The sequence below is a fragment of the Eleginops maclovinus genome, chromosome 22 (genome assembly GCF_036324505.1).
Source record: "Eleginops maclovinus isolate JMC-PN-2008 ecotype Puerto Natales chromosome 22, JC_Emac_rtc_rv5, whole genome shotgun sequence".
NCBI lineage: Eukaryota > Metazoa > Chordata > Actinopteri > Perciformes > Eleginopidae > Eleginops > Eleginops maclovinus.
Genome location: NC_086370.1, coordinates 16,417,913 through 16,440,414, shown reverse-complemented (window position 1 = coordinate 16,440,414; position 22,502 = coordinate 16,417,913). Strand labels below are relative to the sequence as shown.

General features: G+C 39.3%; 2 protein-coding genes across 2 annotated transcripts; one reads left to right on the top strand and one right to left on the bottom strand.

Moving 5' to 3' along the window:
* Positions 1–3,598: 3,598 nt before the first annotated feature.
* On the top strand, positions 3,599–4,812 carry sfr1 (SWI5-dependent homologous recombination repair protein 1). Its single transcript, XM_063875362.1, has 3 exons — positions 3,599–4,002; positions 4,141–4,500; positions 4,603–4,812. The coding sequence occupies exons 1-3, from the start codon at positions 3,907–3,909 to the stop codon at positions 4,789–4,791; spliced, it is 645 nt and encodes a 214-aa protein (XP_063731432.1). The 5' UTR covers positions 3,599–3,906; the 3' UTR covers positions 4,792–4,812.
* cfap43 (cilia and flagella associated protein 43) lies at positions 4,813–22,469 on the bottom strand. The gene is made up of 38 exons (XM_063875522.1): positions 22,441–22,469; positions 21,987–22,240; positions 21,766–21,862; positions 21,499–21,666; positions 21,107–21,257; positions 20,808–20,952; positions 20,629–20,711; positions 20,369–20,500; positions 20,134–20,250; positions 19,960–20,037; positions 19,698–19,846; positions 19,415–19,518; positions 19,117–19,242; positions 17,783–17,943; positions 17,492–17,656; positions 16,799–16,929; positions 15,913–16,060; positions 15,158–15,268; positions 14,500–14,577; positions 12,418–12,543; positions 12,041–12,145; positions 11,831–11,947; positions 11,169–11,363; positions 10,196–10,402; positions 9,924–10,010; positions 9,671–9,751; positions 9,077–9,205; positions 8,880–8,999; positions 8,549–8,656; positions 8,218–8,304; positions 8,050–8,138; positions 7,753–7,963; positions 7,447–7,559; positions 6,837–6,996; positions 6,500–6,664; positions 5,463–5,543; positions 5,208–5,361; positions 4,813–5,124 (listed from the first exon to the last, which is right to left on the bottom strand). Exons 1-38 carry the CDS (start codon positions 22,467–22,469, stop codon positions 4,949–4,951), a joined length of 4,938 nt encoding a protein of 1,645 aa, XP_063731592.1. The 3' UTR covers positions 4,813–4,948.
* Positions 22,470–22,502: the final 33 nt, after the last annotated feature.

Sequence of the window (22,502 nt, the reverse complement as noted above, 5' to 3'; positions counted from 1 at the left end):
AGGCGACTTTAAAAAAAAGAAAAAGTGGTGAACTCCTCCCGTCCTGCTGCAGTTACCACTTTTTCAAACTAGCAACGTTTTGGGAGTAGGTGGGAAGGAGTGATTTGGGAGGTGTTTTTTTTTCTTCTTCTTCTTCTTCTTCTTCTTCTTTCTCTTTGTGGATTGCAGGCGTGCAACAATCTTTCAGGGTCCGCTGTAATTGTATGCAGCAGGTCCATGCAGCTGGAACACATCTGGTGCACACACAATGGAAGTAGAAACAGATTTAAACTACATGGTTTCACAAACTGTGTTGTTTCATTGCCAAAAAGTATTGTTCTAAGCACGTTTTCTGTGCTAAGCTTTAAGACACAAAATACTTATTTTAACTGACTTCCAGGTTGTTGCACAAAAGTCTGATCAGCATGTTTGTGCAGCTGTTTAAGGATCAGATTTCTTTCTCTGAGATGGAGAATAACACCCCCACAGGAGCTGTTTTTAACTCAATATGATCATTATAAAAGTTCCCTATCCATTCATTTGCATTTCTGCAATTTTAAGCCAAATTGGATACTTTATTTCTTTACTGGCACCCACAAGCACCACCAAGATCCCTCACCAACCACACCCTGTGTAGACATCCACCCACCCTGCATGACTCACAGCCAGCATGACTCCAATCTGCTCAAATGATGGAAAACAAATGGCCCCAAGGACAGTGTAATGGAGGAGGAGCTGCTCTGCTCACATCTTTGTGCAAGCTTAAATAATGCCAAATCTAACGGAAAGGGGCTGGTTTGAGAAAACAGATTCCAGGATGCTGAAAAAATAGGAGCTGACTGGCTTGTGCAGACCTTTTGTGCTGAAACACACTCGTGTTTGTGTTAAGGGATAACAGCTCTCCCACATAAGGGCTCGTGTCTCTGGGACGAGGATTTGTTTGTTTTAATGCGTGCCAAAAACTAGGTTTACAGTGAGTGTGGTGCATAGCAAAGAACTTAATCATTCAAGGTTTGTCAAGATAATACGACATGAACACATTTATTATTCAGTGTGGAAGTGAATCTTGGCAGTATGGTGTTGTAAAGAAACCACAAGGTCTTTGCCTGTGAACATGAAAACATCACTCATCACGCTGCATTACAAAACTGATGGAACAGATAACTTTTCTTCATGTGTGTGTTTTATTATAGAGTCTCTGTTAGCTTTATCAGTGTCGGCTCAAACCTCCTGCGGGCATCATTTCATTCCAGTCTGGTGGCATTTATTTATTTATTGTAAACTGTGAAAGATAATGTATGGGGAACATTAGAGACTGTTTTTGTTTTGAGACTTTTAAAGAGACAAAGCTGAGGTTCATTTTTACATGGATGTCCTGCTTTGTTCCAAGTTACGCTGGTAAAGCGCTCTGGTTAAATCTCACCTCAAAAAGACAATACAGCACATTATAATTCCAGGAAGGCCCTTTTTGTGTGGTCTCACAAAAGATTGTATCTGGATTTATTTACCTGAACACTTGGCTGAGAGAAAGTGATGCAGGCACATTTTTGGAAAGAGCATGTAATAAGTTATTTTTAACTTCTTTGTCAGTGGATTGCGTTCCTTTTCACTCTCTTAGTTATCAAACCGTTAACTCAACCTGCACTGTAACAATAAGATCAATTGAGCCCAAAAAAAGTAATTGTTTGTATAATCGATTCGTTGTTAGTCATTTCTCAAGGAAGAATGCCAAATATAACTCAACAAAAGCTTCTAATGTGAGAATTTGCTGCCTATTTCAGAGATTAATTGATAAAATAATTGTCAGAGATAACCCTACTTATAAGAACATTGTATTAAAGTAGATTATATTACATTGACCCCTATTTGAGAAACTGTTTAAGATTAGTGTTAAACTCAATTTATGAAGAAAATAACATATAACAAAAATGGACTTAAAGTATAATGGGCACAGAAAGAAATCCTTGTACTACAAATGTTTTGTATAGCCTGTATTTAGATACAGATCAAAACAAATGATGTAAAAAGGCAAGTCGTAATAAACTAGTGCCTTAGCCTACACTTTTAATGTTATTGTAAGTTTGCAAAGGATGTCACTATTTCCAACGTAATGAACTATTATTGCTGATCTGTATTCCTTTGTGTGTTTAAATTCACTTAATTATATAAACTATGGCACATCCTGCGATATTAGATTCCTGTGTGGCAGTGCAGAAGGGTCATGTGTGAAACTTTAATTTACAGCTCTTTTTTATCTTGCCATTTAGAAAGTAATCACATTTTTGCAGATAAGAAATTGGAACCACATCAAAGGAACATTTCCAAAACAGACAGCAGATAACTTAGGGGAAAAAACCTACTAACCCAGAGTACAAAACACGCTTTCAGCTAAACCAAATCAAGTGATACCACTGCAGTCTGCAACATTAGTCCATGGTATAATCTCACCTCTTTCACTAGAAAATAAAGTATTTGATACTGAATTTAAGAAAGTCTGACTCTTTTCCTCACCTTATATTCCTTAGGGACAGGGCAGAACCATATTAGATGTAAAGGGTTAATAATATACAGCTGACCCTGATGTGTGTCTTGAGAAAAATAGTCAGCCTTCATAAACATATGTGGATTTATTTATCTGTGCTAAGCAACACCTGCATTTTGAAAAGCTGGCGTCCTCACTCGGTGTCTCACATAGCCTCTAGATTCTATAACCCCACACAGTGCTGAGTAGCACTTCATGTCAACTATTCAAAAGTTGAAAGGGACAGAAAACACACTCCTGACTCACAGACATAAATTATCTTCAACTCCCCTCCCTGAGGGATTCACCCTTATAAAATGTTCAAAAAAATCCCTTTTCCCTGCGGTGAGGAATATCAGATTGCCAAGCACTGATGCTCAAGTCCAGGCAGGATTACATTTGAATTCACTTTTTTATTCACACCTTTTTTCTCAAGGCTACTGAAAAACCAAGCAAATACAGGATATGGAGACCAGTCTCAAAAGCAAGCGAAGATTGGTCTGGGTTCTAAATTAATCCTTTAATAGAGATGAATCAATGATGAGAAGAGCTGAATCACCAAATGAGTCAACCCTAGTAACAAGGAGAAGCCAAGTAGCCAAACACTGCTTCAGAACTGAATCCGTCCACAACATAAAATAAAATCACTTTATTTTTTGATCCATGTAAGCCTTTATATTACATCAAAAATGAGTTATCCAAGTTTTTATTATTTTCATTTAAGATACTGTCAGGGCCAATATTATTATTTTTATTATTGATATTATTTATTTGTTTTGTTTATTATTATAATTTACTGTAAGTCAAATACTATAATACTAATATATATCAAATTATTATTATCATTTCTCCTACAGTAGTTTAAGTTTGTGTAAGATAAAACTGTTTTATTCCATCCATCCAAGTATTTTGCATGTATATATCAATATACGTACCAAACCAAGGAGAGAGATGTGATGGACTCTTGTGGTTTAGGTAACCGGAATAAAATGAAAATGTCATGTTTGCAAAGTTGTGGTTTGCGCTGTAAAGTCGGCAACAACTACAACTACAGTTCCCAAGATCCTGTTCGCCAACGCGTCATCAAATTCTGTCCAATCACCGACTTTGGAGGTTTTCTGGCGCAGCAACAGGAAAAGACAAACGTCTCACAGACTACACGGACTCCGCGTTTAAAGTTTTGAATCCTAATATACGTTTTGTGAAAAATATGTTTGTTGCTCGCTAGTTTTTATGGGGTTGTTCACCAGTTCGTTAGGTTGAGTGTCCGTGTTAGTTTTGTTTTTACGTGTTAGTTGATGAGAAGCTATAATTGAGTTTAAACTCGATAGGCTAAAATACGCTATCTAATAAAAACAATAAGAACAGTCAACGCTAGCTCTCATGAGTTAAAGTCAGTTTCCACGATGGAGGTCACTCCTAAAGCAGAGAAAACTAAATCAGTGTATTATTCACCATGTGATTCAGTGGAGTCGAGCCCGTGTGAATATAAAGAGGAAAAGGTAGGTCAAATTGAAATTTGCTAGCATGTTACTAGTTGTAACTATTACCTAATCAAACTGATTTATGTCGAAATGTGTTAAAACTCAATCTAACATCTGCTTCTATCACGCTGTGCCCTGTCATTGGCACCCCTGCAGCATCAACAAAAGCTGAGTTCCTCTCTGAAGGAGAGGCTGAAGAGATCAAGGCGCTCCTTCACCTCGCCCTTCTCTGTAGCCAAACGCCTTTGTGTTGATGATGAGGAGGAGGATGATGGCCAACAAGTTGCAACAGATTCCAGGGAGACAGTCCATAACCCTCCACTGATCATGCCCAATGTTGATGTAAACAGAAAAAAAGAGGGATCAGTGAGGGAAAGGTTTTCTGGACCCTTTCCCGAGCTAACAGATTCTCTTTCCAAAGACACGGCACAACAACCATACCAACTGAGGAAGGAGGTTAAAGAGAAGACAGAGACTCTGCGCAGACTCAAGATGGTTCAAATGTACAGAAGCAAGGTATCAGCTACCATTAATCTGCACATGTTGCTCCTAACAGGAACGTTCTGATTTATTTTAGACTGATGGTTATTTTAACATGTTCCCTGTCTCTCTCCCCAGAATGATTTAAGGCAGCTCCAAACATTGATTGACAAGTGGAGGAGTTGTGCTCAGGCCGCTCTGTATGAGCTCCAGTCAGATGTCATCGAAGACAGACAAAAGGTCAGCCTGTCGAGTCTCATTGACTTATTCGGCCTGGATGACTGTATCCTGCACTTTGACCGTGCAGAGGAGGACTTCACTACCTAAAAATAAAAGCTTTCAAAACAATCAGATTACAAATATCTTTATTAAGTTAATTGTTTAATGTGTTGCTGCTGTACTTTTGTTAAACACCGCTTAAGTTATACATTCCTTCCAAGAGAAGTGTAAATAAAAGTGTTATCGGTTGAACAGAAGGCTCCGCTCAGTTGTATTTCAGCTGATCAAGTGAAGGAAAGTTCTTCATCCTCAAACGCTCGACCTCTGCCCTGAGGAACGCCAGCTTCTCCTCCTGCGCTCTGGCAAACTCCTCCCAGTTCTTCCTCTGAACGACTTCCTGGTAGCGCTGCTTTTCTCTAGCTGCCTGGTTTACCTCTGAAGCTGAACATCCAAACATGTCACAATGTCAGTGAAGAAAATCCAAGATCCCCTTTTGCTCTGATTTGAAAATATTGTTTTATTACCTATTCCATCGTAGATGTGGGACCTCTCTGCCACCGTCACCTGCATATTGGGTAGCTCCTCTTCTACAGTGGCGTTCTTCTCTGCTTTCCTTGCTGCCTGCCTGTTAAGCTGTTCAATCTTTCTTGTGCGTTGCTGCAGACTCTGTAGATGAGTCTAAAAGTATAATATAATATGTATATTAATTTAACGGTCAGGTATTTAGAGTAAATAATGCAAAGCTTACTGATGAGATTATATAGCAACTTTTCTATTACCTTTTCCTGGAAAGCAACAGTTTTTTCCAGAATCCAAACCTGTCGCGACACACTGCTGTCTTGATCTGTCTTGTTGAAATACTGGGAGAAAGAAAGGCAATCGCTGACTTGTGTGAACAGGGAACTTATAGTGGTTGTGGTATATCTGCTTCACCATACAATGTTCAGGATGGATTTTTTTATATTCAAAATGTTTTCCTCTCAAGGGTTCGGAGACTGAAACAATGACAGGAAGCTTCATGCCACGCCACAGCAGAGCTACCTGGACACTTTTCCAGAGGAAACTGGCATGCAGACCTGAAAACATGTCTCATGCTCAACTAGTTTCCGAATATAAATACTGGAAGACTTGTTCGATCGGGATGTATTTTTATTATATACACCATCACCTACCTGATGTTTTTTATATTACTAACACTCTTTAACTTGTGTTTTATAATCAGTAAGAAGAGGTTAAAGGATCGCAACCAGAGCAAAGTTCCCGTCATTTTTTTGTGGTGTGTTTATTACACTGTTTATTACATCTGCTTTTCAATAATTGCATAAACATAGCCTAAATGTAAAAGCAGGAGTAAAGTAAACATTACTATAGTGTTCATTTAACCCACCTAATCCGTAATAGTTTTAAAAGACGCACGAATAGGAAGAACATGGGTGGGGTATCTTGCGTGATTAGGGTCTGTGTCAGTGATGACAGACACACACATCCATCTGTACACAGGCATGGTAACAATTTTCTGCTCCCTAAACATCAGATGCCAAAACCAAAATACCTGCCTTGATATCAGCGACTGAGGTTTGGCCAGAAATGCACCATAAATGCATACCTCATTGCCGCTTCCCGCTGATGCGTTACATTTTTGACATATAATTACCATGAGTTATATACAAGGTAAAAATCTATTCACTATCCAGTAGCACTGTTCCTCAGAGAATGTTATTTAGTGCCTATTTCCTGCGTATTTGAGAAAAAATGAGGTCCCTGGGAGAAGATAAACAACAGTGTAAGGATATTTCAGTATCTAAAAGACACTCACGTCCTGTTGCTCCTCAGAAAGTCGTAACATCTGGGCGTCTCTCGCCTTGCTGTTGAGGTCTTCTATCTGCATCGTCAACATCCTGTGCTCCCACTGCTGCTTGATGATGCCTTTACGGAAATCTTTACACTCCACCATGGTGGCTAGTTTCTGATCTCCCACTCTCTGTTCACATACATAAAATAAATACATTTGACACACACAACTTAATAACTAATGTATTTGAACACTACTTGAATTTGTCTCGTACTGTTGTATTTAAAGTGTAATTAAGTTTTCTCAAGCATTTTTTGATTATAGATCGTAAGTGTTGGTGAGTCTGCTGGTATAGGCTGACCCTGATGATTCTGTTGAGGTCCTCCACCACACTCCTGTGGAGATGCACAGAGTCGGTGTAGTCCAGAGTCGGCTCTGTGGTCGAAATCTCCACCTGGCCCTGTTTGAGCAGCACCTGCACCATGATGTCCGTCAGGTAACGGTTCTTCTCCTTATGCAGACTACAAAGGAGCAGGACAACACAAACCTTTTAGAGAATCATTCTCCCGTAGAGAGATGGAACAAAACATACCGCAGTTCCCTTTTTTATTTAATAAACTCTATCATTGTTGTTTGACATTACAAATTGTTAAAGACTTGTGGCTGAAGTGCCATTCTATCAGGTCTTCTCTAAGTGCAGATATAAATTCTCATATGCAAATCATATTTGTCTGACAGCTTTAGTTGCTTTAAAAAAATAAAATAAAAACGTTCCTCTCTTTGCTGTCCAGTAAAAAAGCATCTGGATATTCATATTCATTCTTATTGGACTCTATAGCCCTCTTTGGCTGATAGCACAGAGAGTATTAATCAGTGTTGTATTTTATTGAAGTAGAAGACTTGAATACTTCCACCAATGGTATATATACCAACTGCTATAATCAGAACAATTGACACCATGACAGTCGTACCTCTCCACTCCCTCAGATAGATTTATAATTTCCTGTTGAGTGGCGTTAACCTCATCTCTCCTCTTCTGAAGGAGCGCCTGCATCTCGGCGAGAGTAAAAGCTTTTACTTTGACCTAAAAAGCACAGGACCAACAGTGAGTGGACCGCTACACAAAAGACATCCAACAATGTAGCACAGTGACTTTCATAAACATGGAAATAATAAGATGAATTTGTTATTGGTATTGTCAAAAGCATCTCTTATTATTTAAATTTGACTTTCAATGTGTGTGTGTATTTCCTTCCTATAACCTCTCCTTGTTTTACCTTGTGCTCACTTTCCACTTTTGTGTTGCGGACAAGGCAAAACCTCTCCCAGACTGATTGGCTGATGGCTTCTGGTATATTCTCCGGAGCATCCAGCTCCTCCATGGCCTTCAGCATTTTACCGAGTGCACCGGGGGCCATGGCGCCGCACAGACGCTGCTCTGTGAACAGGCTGAAGCGGTTGTCGGTCTCCGTCCTCACCTTTTGAACTCTGAGGCATAAAATACAGTGTGCACTAACTGAGCAGGTCATTTACAAATTAAAATGGGGATATTAAGGAAAGTGAGTCTTACAAACCTGGGTCTACGCTTGAATAACTTGTATAAAATGTCGACCACATGGTTTGGAACATCAAAGAACTCTTTACTGAATTCTTTGTCGAGAACCTTGGGAGACATGAGGGATATTATATTATGTGTGAGCACCATCACTTGCAGCCAGAATGTATTTTACCAGCTGGCTTACTTTATCCTCAGCTACAATACTTTCATAAGTCTCATGAAACAATTCCACTTGTTCTTCATGTCTCTTCACCTCCTCCACAAGCTCATCCTGTCAGAGAAACACAGGTCAATAAAACCAAAGCAAAATGAACCGCGAGGTAATGACGGTCGGTCTACACATTTGCATGTTACACAGGTTGGCTCCTGCAAAATAAGCCTGATTGATGGATGAGGTAGAATCATAAAATGTGAACGAACATCACTGCTGTTCGTTCAGGTGGATCACAAATTACTGAATCTGAAGTTGCCAGTTATAAATTCTTTCAGCATTACTGTGTACTGAGGTTTCTGACCTTGTACGCCAACGTTTTTTCAAGTTTGAGCTTGAGCTCCTGCTCTCGATTTCTCATTTCGTCTTCTATAAGGATTGAATATACCAGATAAGTGATCTTGAGCTCTTCCTGCAAAACACATCAAAAGCATCAGTAAACAGTATGTAGCACACACAAGATATCATATCGCAGAATGATCTCAAGGAGGAAACCACAATGAGCACAGAGGACCCTTCATGGTTGAAAGGAAAAAGAAAACAACAGGAAGGAATGTGATACAGATTGACTGCACGTGACTGTATTCTTAGTCTGTGGCATGCGTTTGTGTGTGTGTGTGTGTGTGTGGGCTCACCTGATATATAGCCATTTCACATTTCACTTTCTTCTCAAACAGCTTCGTCAAAGTTTCATCAAACCTGTCGGTCGCTTCCTTGGTGGATGCCTGCAGTTTTTTCATTTCAGTTTCCACTAACTGCAATTACAAACGATTTATATTGATCAGCAACCAGATGTTTTATTATAGCAAAACTGAAGAATTGTGAATTGTACCTTTTTGTATTTCTCCTTCTCCTCACAGAGTTCTTTGGTTTTCCTCTCATAGTCTTTATAGACTTTTTTCTCCTCCTCACTCCATTGAATGTCGGGTTTGGTCAAAACAAACGCAGGCGGAGGTATTTCCTGTGGAGTTAATTCAATAGAAACTATGTGCACTTCATTTTGATTTGTCTAATTCGAACTGACGTGTCCTAGAAAAAAAATCTAGTAAAAAACCAACCCTATTAACGCTTTCTTGTGTGAGCATTAAAAATGCAATTGTAGCTCCAGTGAGAAATGGGTTTTCATAAAAGAAATCTGAAGGAGGTAGGGAAGGGTTCTCTTTAGCTCATAAGGGTTGCAAAAAATGATTAAAAAAACATAGAGAAGCAGTAAAAAATCCTAAAATATTCAAACTACTCTCATTTATCAAATAGAAAATAATTGAATCTTCCCATCTGAGGCTGATCAAATAAATTGAAACAGTTGCAGATTGGCAATTCACTAGTATGACTTCCATTTTGTATATTATTTACATGAAATGATACATTAGGGATCAATCTCTAACACTATAAATGCTTAAAGACTATTTCCAATCTTTTGACCCACCATTTTCAAGATGTCCTCCTTTTTCACTTCAAGCACTCCCTCCATCATGTCATCAAGAGCTCTGTCTTTGTCATTATCGTCCTGCAATAGAAAGATAGCTCAATATGACAGACCGGAACTGCGTTTATAACTTCTTTAATGAACATCACAAAGACATCGGACTCTTTCTGTTGTCACTAACAATTAAAAACATATTTGTGTGTTTTAGTCTTTACAGAATCTGTCAAAAAGACAGTTTATTATGGCGGCCTACTTTGGCAGTCAAGCGGTTTCGCTCATCCGACTTCTTCCTCTCCTCCTCCTTTTTCTGTTCTGGGGTGAGGTACCTTTTTGCTTTTATCTGCAGTGGGACACAAGTGCATATCACCTTTGGTTTACTATGCAAAGCATCTCATATGATGATGACCACAGAGTGTTTCACATTTCAGTAGAAAAACAAACAAACCACAGAGCAGCTCAACATGTACTCTTTGTTTGTTGAACTTTCTGTGAACTGTTTAGCTGTTTCACCAGCAGGACAGTCACCTCGGAGTGGTCCACAGCGAGCAGCCTCTCTGGCCGCTCGCTGCTGGTCAGGCTGGGCTCCCACAGCGCCTCCTTCATGTCCAGCTCCAGCATGATCTCCCTGACATGCGTGTTCCTGTCCCTCACTTGGTTCAGCTCCTGCACCTTCTGCCTGTGCATGGCCTCAAAGTCAGTGTTGAAAGCCGTCTTGATGCGATAAATCACATCCTGCATTCAGAGACGAGGGAAATTTGGCAAACAGATTTATGATCAGGTTGACATTAACCGTGTATGAGTCAAACCGTTCTTATAAATCACAAAAGACATCGGGTTATGTAAAAACCAGTCAAAATGTAATTTTTTCCCCTGATTATTTAAAACACAACATGAAGGAAATATGTAATACATTTCCTAGAATTAAGAAAGAAAAAATACATAAGGCTGTGGGAATTTAAAAAATGCAGGAGTTGCACATTTATTCATGAAAATTGAATAATACAAGCATTTAGTAAAAACCCACCAAAATGGATATGCTTTTTTCCTTAAACATTGATATTATTATATAATGTTCCTCATCATTTTTTAAAATGTATTTATTCGGCACACAGTGGGAACATTTACATACAAATAAATGTTTTTTAATCTCTGCATTTAACCCATATTAATATTAGGATCAGTGAGCAGCTACCCAGGGAGCATGGTTGGGGTCCCTTTGTTTTCTCAAGGGCACCTCAGTAGGGCCCAGGAGGCAATCTGGTACCACTTAAAGTACCAGTCCACTCTCTGTACTTGTTACGTTTTTGCAATTGAACTGGTTGGTTGATATTTAAAGCATATATTATTATATTTTTAAAATGTGTTAGGTGATGCGTTCAAGCTGTTTATTACAAAATGTTGGTTTTAAGAAATGAAATACAATATGTGCTGGGTTTTAGAAAAGTATCCATTATGACACTTTTACTGTGATCCAGCACATTTTGAAGCAGGTGCCCACCTGCAGCAGAATGATCTGGTTGATCCTCTGTTCTGTGGTGTGCACGCAGAACTGATCGTAGATGTACGGATTTGAATATCCTAACTGAGCGGAGAAACTTCCAGTTACGACAGGAGTCTCTTCCTCGTGCCTCTCTTTCCCCTGCTCTTCCTCCTTCAGAATGTTGGTGTCGGAGTTCCTCTTTAGGCTGCTCTGCTGCGGGGGAAAACACTTTTAATGAGAGGGTTAAAATACACTTTGAGAACTGAATCTGTGGCCATAAGATTATAAACTTCATCTAAAGAATATTGTAGTTAAGTTAACTATCTCTTGGCCACATAGCCATGAATCTAGACAAGTTTTGACACTGGTGGACTGGCACGTGTTTAAGCATTTAAAAAAACTACAACACTGAAAGGTCAAACGCAGGACTGTGATTTTATGCATTAAATCAATTCCCAGCTGTAAACCTGTTTTGACTTGAATGGTTTCACAATAAAATGTATTTCAAGAGAGAGAAAACCCACATATTAAGAAGTTTGCACCATCACAGCTTTAAGAAAATGTCTTCCTGCTGTTTGAAATTAAAAACAGTGAACAGATCATCTAATCCACTCATCACATGTGCTTCTAATTACAGCGCTAACAAGAATCTAAACCGCAGAATGTTTGGAGCTGCTTACGGTGCAGGCTGCCTTTTCCAGCTTCCTGATATTCTCCACCCTGTGCAGGTCCTCCAGCTCTTTCTCTGTCCGCTCTCTCAGAGGATAGTTCTTCACCTCGTGTTCAGAGTAAAAGGCCTGAGGTAGACAGCCAGAAGAGATCTCCTCATTACACTTTACACCATGCTGTGATTATTAAGAAATATAACACTTGTTCCTAAACTATCTTACCTTAATGGCTTTCCCTTTGACCTTCATTGAATCCCAGCATTCTCTCTTCAGAACATCACAGAGGTAACAGTTGGCTAAAATCTCCCATTCGACTTCATTCCTCACCTACAATGTGTTCAGAATGAGAGTGAGTTTTTCAACTGAAAAGTATTGTAAACTGTACTCTGTACTATTTTATTGACCTGTACTTTAATCTGTTTTACAATTATATGCGTGATAGAGATTATGGTATGTTTTTGGTGTTTGTTGATTGCTATGTGGCTGCCTAAGTACTGCAGATGGATTTCAGCTGTTAGCTTGTTAAATAAAAACATACATAAATAAGAATCAAACCTCACATCATGACCTCAAAGCTATATTGTGTTTGTGTGTGTTACCCGATTAACTTCCTGCTCCACCATGGCCCCCAGTCTCTTCTGCTCCTCAGTGTACAGATTGAACTCCTTTTGTTGCAATCGCTCAAGATCCGGGAGGTTTTCATTTTCACGCATCATCTCCTGGATCTAATACATCGGGAAAGGCGGTTTAGTTGTCATATTTAGTTAGACAAACTTTTCAAAAACATTTTGAGCTAAATAGTATTTTTCATAAAGGGGCTTCAAGCATACATGAGAAGGGTCAAAAATAACAAATAAAAAGTTCATTAGACAGATAATATATGATGCTTTAAAATATTTCATATACAGTGGGGCAAAAAAGTATTTAGTCAGCCACCAATTGTGCAAGTTCTCCCATTTAAAAAGATGAGAGAGGCCTGTAATTTTTATCATAGGTACACTTCAACTATGAGAGACAGAATGAGAAAAAAAAATCCAGGAAATCACATTGTAGGATTTTTAATGAATTAATTGGTAAATTCCTCTGTAAAATAAGTATTTGGTCACCTACAAACAAGCAAGATTTCTGGCTCTCACAGACCTGTAACTTCTTCTTTAAGAGGCTCCTCTGTCCTCCACTCGTTACCTGTATTAATGGCACCTTTTTGAACTCGTTATCAGTATAAAAGACACCTGTCCACAACCTCAAACAGTCATACTCCAAACTCCACTATGGCCAAGACCAAAGAGCTGTCAAAGGAGACCAGAGACAAAATTGTAGACCTGCACCAGGCTGGGAAAACTGAATCTGCAATAGGTAAGCAGCTTGGTGTGAAGAAATCAACTGTGGGAGCAATTATTAGAAAATGGAAGACATACAAGACCACTGCTTATCTCCCTCGATCTGGGGCTCCACGCAAGATCTCACCCCGTGGGGTCAAAATGATCACCAGAACGGTGAGCAAAAATCCCAGAACCACACGGGGGGACCTAGTGAATGACCTGCAGAGAGCTGGGACCAAAGTAACAGAGGCTACCATCAGTAACACACTACGCCGCCAGGGACTTAAATCCTGCAGTTCCAGACGTGTCCCCCTGCTTAAGCCAGTACATGTCCAGGCCCGTCTGAAGTTTGCTAGAGGGCATTTGGATGATCCAGAAGAGGATTGGGAGAATGTCATATGGTCAGATGAAACCAAAATAGAACTTTTTGGTAAAAACTCAACTCATCGTGTTTGGAGGAGAAAGAATGCAGAGTTGCATCCAAAGAACACCATACCTACTGTGAAGCATGGGGGTGGAAACATCATGCTTTGGAGCTGTTTTTCTGCAAAGGGACCAGGACGACTGATCCGTGTAAAGGAAAGAATGAATGGGGCCATGTATCGTGAGATTTTGAGTGAAAACCTCCTTCCATCAGCAAGGGCACTGAAGATGAAGCGTGGCTGGGTCTTTCAGCATGACAATGATCCCAAACACACCGCCAGGGCAATGAAGGAGTGGCTTCGTAAGAAGCATTTCAAGGTCCTGGAGTGGCATAGCCAGTCTCCAGATCTCAACCCCATAGAAAATCTTTGGAGGGAGTTGAAAGTCTGTGTTGCACAGCGACAGCCCCAAAACATCACTGCTTTAGAGGAGATCTGCATGGAGGAATGGGCCAAAATACCAGCAACAGTGTATGAAAACCTTGTGAAGACTTACAGAAAACGTTTGACCTCTGTCATTGCCAACAAAGGGTATATAACAAAGTATTGAGATGAACTTTTGTTATTGACCAAATACTTATTTTCCACAATCATTTGAAAATAAATTCTTTAAAAATCAGACAATGTGATTTTCTGGATTTTTTTTCTCATTCTGTCTCTCATAGTTGAGGTATACCTATGATAAAAATTACAGGCCTCTCTCATCTTTTTAAATGGGAGAACTTGCACAATTGGTGGCTGACTAAATACTTTTTTGCCCCACTGTATTTCATAATATTTCAATAGTTATTTAATATTTAAATATTTAAAAATATCAGATTCAAGATAAGAAATATGTTAGCATAATTCCACAAGCATTATTTATTGTTTGGCTTAACATGTCTGACGGTACAGTATTGGTGCTAAAAATAAACAAATATATATCAAATGTACTTACATTGTCACGTAACTCTTTGAAAGTGTTCTTCATGTTGCTCTTCGTCTCAGATAATTGCTCATTGTCATCTTTTATAACCTGTGAAATATATGCAGATAAAAACAAAAATAAGTTTAGTATTGTTGTGTTCATTAGGATGAATATTACAACCAAAAATAATGTATAATAATAATGAATTATAATAAAGAGGAATTATATGCTCTCCCACATTACATCACTCCACAACGTACTGTGATTTTAAACCTACTTCTTTCAAACCGAGCACAGAGAACACACAGACTGATAGGAATCACGTTGTTGGCATAATGCCGGGTGGAAAGTGCGTCTACTCTTTTCTCATGCGTGACTTGTCAATGAGGTGAAAACCCCACAATTCAAACTCTGCCACGCCTTCAGTATCAATGTATTGTTATCAAGAAGCTGCGGCAAAGTGCTAAACATTTGTTAACTAATGCTTATCGGGGCGATAGATCAAGCTGTCGCAAACAGAGAGTGTGCCAAAAGCAACACAGCAAGATATCACACACAGGTAACTTGTGCACTTTCGAAATCCTTCACCTGCAACATTGCAGAGTCTCAGGAGAAGTTTCTAAACACAGTGAACGTGATCCAAATCTCAGGCCGTCGCCGCACATTTTACAGCATGTTCGTCACTCACCGCTTCTCGCCTGCTTTCCAGCCAGGTGGGGTGTGAAGGTGGTGCAGAGAGCAGGCTGTTATAACTCTCATCCTGCTCCGTCACATCCAAAGAATCTACCCCACCACCAACCTGCAGAGTGTAGCCACACATATGGAGAAAATGCATAAATATACATAAATGGAAGCATTTGTTTTGACACATTGCTAAAGATTTGACTTTAGTTTAGTAATGAACCAGGCCTTCACATACGCAATAAATAAAACCATCCATCAAATTGTGTAATATTCATACTAGATTTATACCACACTGCTTTAATTAAGACCACAAAAGGCTGAGCTGTATATCACTGAAACAGCTCAGAAAGAAAAATCAATTCTTAAACATTTTCCAATTTGTCCATGTTTTTAGAATGTACTGGGAGGCCTCACATTTTCATTAACTACTACATCTAAATCTCTTGTCCAGTAAAGTTGGACAATTGTATCATTAGTCTAAATCTGAGAGGCTTTCATTCCCTGTTTATTTTGTAGGCTGTAGTTCTGTTGAATTGTGTTGCCTTAGGGTTACTCAGATGTGTTTCTAACATTATTTTCCACCACAGTTATAACAGTACAACATAACACAAGACATCATTTATTGTAAGGCTGTTGTATTACACTGCATTAGTTTTAGTTTGTAGGTATTTCTGAAATCGCAGCATACTGTGTGGCATTTCAAAAGCAACAAACAGTGATTTACTGCCAACACAAAGGAGAAGAATTTACCTCACTTACCTCTGTTGTTTCAGTGCCAGCATGGAACCCTTGACCCCATTCAGGCATGTCGATGAGGATTAGATTTTCTCTTTTGAATGTTTTCTTCAAGAAAGGATCCAAAGACTGACTGTACTGAGCAGCTTTATTCACCTTAGCAGCATTCAACCTGCGTGGAGCCATGAAGAACACAATATACACACCATCATAGAGCAGATATATGATTGTTGTTGTTAAGGAGGTTTAGTGATGGCCAGCTGATCCACAAATCCAAATAAACGTAGAAGTCAACATTAACTGTTCATTTTTGATTTTCTGCATCATTAGGCTGCCATTTTTTATTTATAAAAAAAAAGTTTAATAGTAGAACACCCTTAGAGGATAAGAATTCTGACTACATTTTATATTACCATCAACAAATCGGATAAAAAAGCAGCGACGAAACTTGTTTTATACTATATCATTTTCTCTACCCCTATAAATCTTTGAAGACGACTCACAAATGAAAAAGTGTTAAAGCTATTTCATAAAACCTGGGGGCACATTTGACCACCCAATTGAATAGAAATATAGTAAACCAGTAATAAGTGGAACGATAAAACAGTGTTGGTATAAGTCGTAACGGCTGAGGGAAACGCAGAATGTGTTTTGAAGCTTCCAGGAAGATGTGGAACATGCTGAATTGTTCTCTAAAGTTTATATAATCTCTGTTTCCTGCAAATGATCCCTCTCGTCCTACCACTCCTGTATTTATTTACTATTGTCCTGCAAGGCTGAGGCTAAGAAAGGAAAAATACTGCGGGGCTGCATCAGACTGTGTGAGTGTCAGCACCGCTGTGAGCAACACCTCCCTCTGCTGTTCACAGCTGGGCATTATGTCAGCATGACTGACTGCTTGCTTTTTTACCTGAGATCGGTGCACATGAGGGATCCATCTTTAAAGCCCGCTGTGAGGAGTGTCTGGCTGTCTGCAGAGAAGGACACGCTCCGAACTCCACCCAGACGCCATGAATGACTCTGCAGTTCAATGCACTGCTCCTGTAGGTGCAGCAACAGCATCATGATACACACAACAGACAATGACAAGAAGATTCAAACATAGGACATAGGATTTATTTGATAAATAGTAACTTTGAAGCTTCAGATAAAAAATAAAAATATATAATAATGAAAGAAATGGAGATGTAATATTAGAGGTTAAGATAAACGTTATTGACTCCAGGGGGGAGCGGGTAAAGTATACAAATGTGTTGAAATTAGCTTCACTTTAAAACAGCCGCGTCATTGAAGTGATGAACACATCAACATTTCAATAATTATGATCAAATAATGTAGTCAGCATTATTCTGAAATGCCATACCATTAAACCTGATGAGTACTTTTAGTTCTGGTACTAATATATTTATATGTTGATGACTTAAATGCAAATCCAAATGGACTTTTTCATAAACAACAAATTAAATGCAAGACATTTACTTGAAACAGAGTAATTTTACACTGTGGTATTGCTACTTTTACGTAAGTACAACATCTGGATACTTCTCTACCAATGTTTAAAGGTTAAAATATTTAATGTAAAACTAATAAAATTAGCCCCTACCATGTTAGCAGTTTCTCTGATGCATAGGAGGCCATCTCGGCCCACAGAAGCCAACCACAGCTGGTGAGGAGACAGAGCGAGAGAGGCGGGGCCCATTGGGTGGCCCCTCACTTCCTGCTCTGGTTCAAGCTGGACCACCTGTTGACTGGCGGGACTCTCAGTCTCCTATGGAGCAGGATAATGTGTTAATCCCTGCCGCTGTTTCTATATATCTCTGTACATTTGAGTTAAAATAATAGCTTTATATAATTGTATCAGAGGTATATCAGGTGGATAAAGACAGAAGTAAACCTGTGGAAGTTGAAATCGCTGAAGAGCTTTCTTCACGTGGCAGTAAGCAAAGACCTCACTGACTCCCAGAACACAGGAATCAAGAGGATGAGGCACTTTGTATCTGGATACTTTGAGGATGTAAGCCGACAGACAACCATGTCGGTCTACACAATCTGGACCTGTGGAGTCAGGAGAGGCACATTATCAATGCAGTAAAAAATAAGTCATTGGAAACAGACTCCCTTACTGTGTTGTATTTTTGTATAGTTGTATAGGAACATTGTTCAGATGATCCACTGTATTGTTCCACCTGCTTATTTACCAATTCAAAACCTCATCATAAGAGCCAAACTCACACAGATAGCCAATAACACTGCCAAATCAAATCAAACTCAATATCAACATTGTGTCCTGGTTCGAGAACTTTGGACAGTATGATTACAGGCTACAAACAAACTTTTCCGTCTTAGCACCATGACAAAGCAGTCTAAAGTTTGCTGTGGTGACGGGCAAAATCTTAAATGAGCACAGTCATCCTTTGAGTCAGCAGTTTCAGCTATTGTCCTCAAAGTTGCGAAACATGTACATAAAACCGTTTCTTCACTTATGCATACAATGAATGTTTCAGCAAGGACACTCCCTTTTTGAAGCAAGCTTGCTCCCTTCCCTAAAAAAACACAACAGTCATGTTTGTTTTTGTTGTATGAACCATTTAACCTGTGTGAGACGACTTTAATCTGCAGCCACTCCCAAGAGTTAATGTTTTAACTTTCCTCTAGAGACTCGTCTGTTTCATGGCCTGTCTTGTTCAACATAGTTTTACAGGCTGCGTAACAAATGGGTGTGTTCCTGTAAATTGCTGAGTCGTTTTTCTCTCTTTCCCAGTGTTTGGGACAGCATGTCTAAACAATGTAATAAAAATGTCTAGTTTAGTGCTGATACTCGGATATGGATGAATAATGACATTCCCATCCTTAAAACATTAAGAACAGAAGGCAAGTGGAAGTCTAGTAAACTGCAACTCCATTATTCACTGCTAGAGGTGTGAAAACTGTGAGCAATTATCAACTCTACCAACTGCTCAACCTTTCCTCATCTGTAGGAGATCATTTACTAATTGGCGGTTGCAAGGTTTATTTTTATCTTTTGTTCAAGGCTCCAACATCACTCCTCTAAAGTGTGCAGTGCATCTTTGTGACTGTCCCCCAAAGACAGCAATGTAATTACAGCCACTAGACATGAATCAGTTTTCTATTATTTTTATAGGTCTCTCTCATCTCAACCAGTGTTATCCCAAAAAAATACTACCACGTAACAAATTCCTTAATGAATCTACTCCATCAGTGCTGTACCTGCAAGGTTCTTCGCTGGCAGAGCGAACACTGTGAGCTCCTGTCCATTGCACAGTGCAAGAACTTTCACCTGCTCACAGTCTCTGATGCACTGAGTGGAAAGTGACAAAATGGGCCCAGGAACCACTAGAAGGAAAATCCAATGAGAAAAAAGATGCAGGTGAGCTCAGTTCTTAGTATTTAAACACAATATTACCAAATCCATTGCTCTTTTTCAAGTTAAAGTGTTACTGTAACAGGACAAGTGTTTTTGGACATACAGGACAACATGTCAAATGATTCAATAAAGAGTATCTACCTGTGTATCCTATGACTGAAAATCCCTTTGATGGCTTGGCCTCAAGTACATAGATGTGTGAATCTGAGGCAGCGGTGAGAAGGTAGTGCCCCTCTTGATCAAAACTTAAAAGAAACACACATGCACACACACATTCATCAAGTAAAAAAAAAAGCATTTGACCATTTAAAAAGGGACATTTTTTTCAGCTAACTTACAGATAAGTCCTGGTTCTACTTTGTGAATATATGATGACATATTTTGGTACCAGCAACTATATTCATTACAGATGGAGAATACTTACGCTAGGTGATCCACAGGAGTAGGGTAGAGATGAACCTGATGCACCAGGCGAGGCTGATGCTCCATGTTCAGGTCAATGAAAAGGACATTTCCTGAAGCTGTTCCAACAGCTGCATAATGTGCAATAGGACAGCAGGCCATGCTTGTTACCTAAACAGACACAATCTAAGTACCTCTTGATTTGGACGAGCTTCAGATTTTTTTTTCTTACTCTGACACTACTGATATAATTTCATTCTAAATGTTCATGTTGTGACTCTGACCTCAGTTTGAAGGGACAGGGAACCAAGGGTAGTGCCATCTGCAGACCACAGCTGCAGTTCTCCAGAGTCTCTCACTGACTGAAAGCAACAAAAACACCACCACTCAATAACAGACAGACCGAATTACACTTGAAATCACAACAAGGCACTTCTTGAGCAACACGAAGGCTTTACCACACAAATGTTCATGTCAGTGTGTGACAGATGTGCAGCCACAAAGTTTCCGCAGAGAACATCCAGGACCTTCACAAAGTTCTCAGACTCAGTTGGCTTCAACAGATAGATTTGCCCCTAAAAAACAAAAAGACTGTCAGTTCCCAGTAGTTATTTATATCGTATGTAACATGTTATAAGTAGGTGAGTATCTTTGTGTGCAATCATTTACACTGTGGTATATGTAAATGCTTACTGTATTAGAAGACAAAAGTAATATTTCATGGTCAGGGGAGTACATCGCAGTTATGACCGGTCCTTCTAATTGCCACGTGTGTGTGATGTCGATTTGAGACCCTTTGATTTGCAGACAGTGAACAACACTCTCCTGTAAAACAAAAGCATTTTTAGTTTGGATTAATTGAGAATACCTGATGCCATTTGGCAGAATAATTCATTATTATATGTCATTACATTTTGAACGCGAGTCACCAGATGTTAAGGAGAGCATTGTACCTTTCCGACAGCAATCAAACCGTTCTTGTTAAGGGTTAAACCCTGAAAGTTTCCATGTGTCAGTTCAGGTATGGCATCAGCAGCTGAAAATAGGGAACATTAAAATGTAAATAAATTAAGCAAATCTCTCTTTTTAATATCTTATGCATCCCAGTGTTGTAGTGTGTGTGTTTGTTTACTTGTGGGGTTGAAGAGCACTGAGGCATAGAGGCTCTCTGGGTCAACAAGGAGCAGAAAGCCTTCCTCACAGCCTACATAAAGCTCTGATGTGGCTGTCCAGCAGATTGCAGTAGGAGTGACTCTGGCTTTTGTGCAGAGTTTAGTCTGTGTAATCACATGAAGAGTTGGGTAACAGTTTACATTTGATCCTTGTTTTTACATTTTAAAAATACAGCCGTTACACCCAAACAAACATATTAACTGTTGATAGTGTATTACTGTTGTCTATATAAGTGTGTTAATGACAGTGGGACAGTACCACAATGTTTTCTGCTTTGTTTCCCTTGAGCCCTGATATGGCAGTTGGAGGCATCTCCAGACCATAATAGGGCAGTTTGTTACTGACAGTATGAGAGGGGGGCACCAATTTCTCGACAAAGGAACCATCTTTTGCTGGAAGCTCTATCAAACTGCAATGCAACAAAAAACACACAAACATCCTTATTATTGTTTGACACTAAACAGAGATGCTGCTTGTGTTTTTCAGTCCACATTGTACTTGTTGCTTATGGAACGTACAGTATAAATGTAGATTATTTAGGAAAGTTGATCAAATTAATCCATTTTACATCAAAAATGTAAAGAAAATCTCATGACCATATATCAATTTGGATTTTTAAATACTTGCGTTTACAGCAAAGCCTGTTTTACCTTGGTTTCAGGGCATGAAACTTGTCACTCTTCTCAATGTTCCAGACAGTGAGGGATGTAGTGCCCAAAGCACAGAGCTGGAGCCAGTTCAGAGGGTTGAACACCAAAGAAATGACATCCTGCCCAGCTTGCGGTTGTGTACAAAGTGGCTCGGCAGTTTCCCAGTTCCTGGATAGCAGTCATGATGACAGTAACAGAGCTGCTTAGCCTAAATAAACATATAGGAAAATATGAATTACACAGCATAAAGTGTATTCATTAGCTTACCACACTGTTATGGTGTATTCTGGAAAAGACGAACAGCATCCTAAATAAGGACCACCTTCACTTAATGTCAGAGATGTGAAATCCAGTTGTGCTGCTCCTAGAAGAGAAATCAATGGGAATTATTTAGTGTTTATCTGAATAAATACAATAAAGAAATGGTAATGGCATGTTGGTAAAACCATGTGATCTTAGCTGGGGGGTGGGGGGTGGGGGATTCTTACCTTTTAATTCATTCTTCAACTGAAACTCTCGAAAAGTGTACACAAATATAGATGGGGATAGCTTTTCTTCGGAGAAAGCAAAAGTCCCACTTTTGCCATTAGCTGTTAAGGCACCAATTCCTCGTCCAGGACTTTGAAGCACACTTTGCTTTTTTGTCTCCAGGTTGAGGAAACAAATATGACTCCCACAAGTATAACATACTGTCTTGTTGTCGACAAACTCGATGCATTTGTTTGTAAAACATTGTATCCACCTGGAGGGAGCAACACAGCCAGGTATTAGCTAGCATGCATACGGGTTATTGGGGTTAGCGCTTATACTACCCCTCAGTGACCCGTATGTGCGCTAATGTGTGAAGCACAAAGTAGACAACAGAGATAAAGACGTTGAATTAACAGTGAATATGTGACAGAGAAGAAAAAAATAGTTAGGGAAATTTGAGCAGTTACATACCTGACTTTTAAACTTGTAATGTCATCCATTTCAATAAAAAAATAACATGACAAAGAGTACAA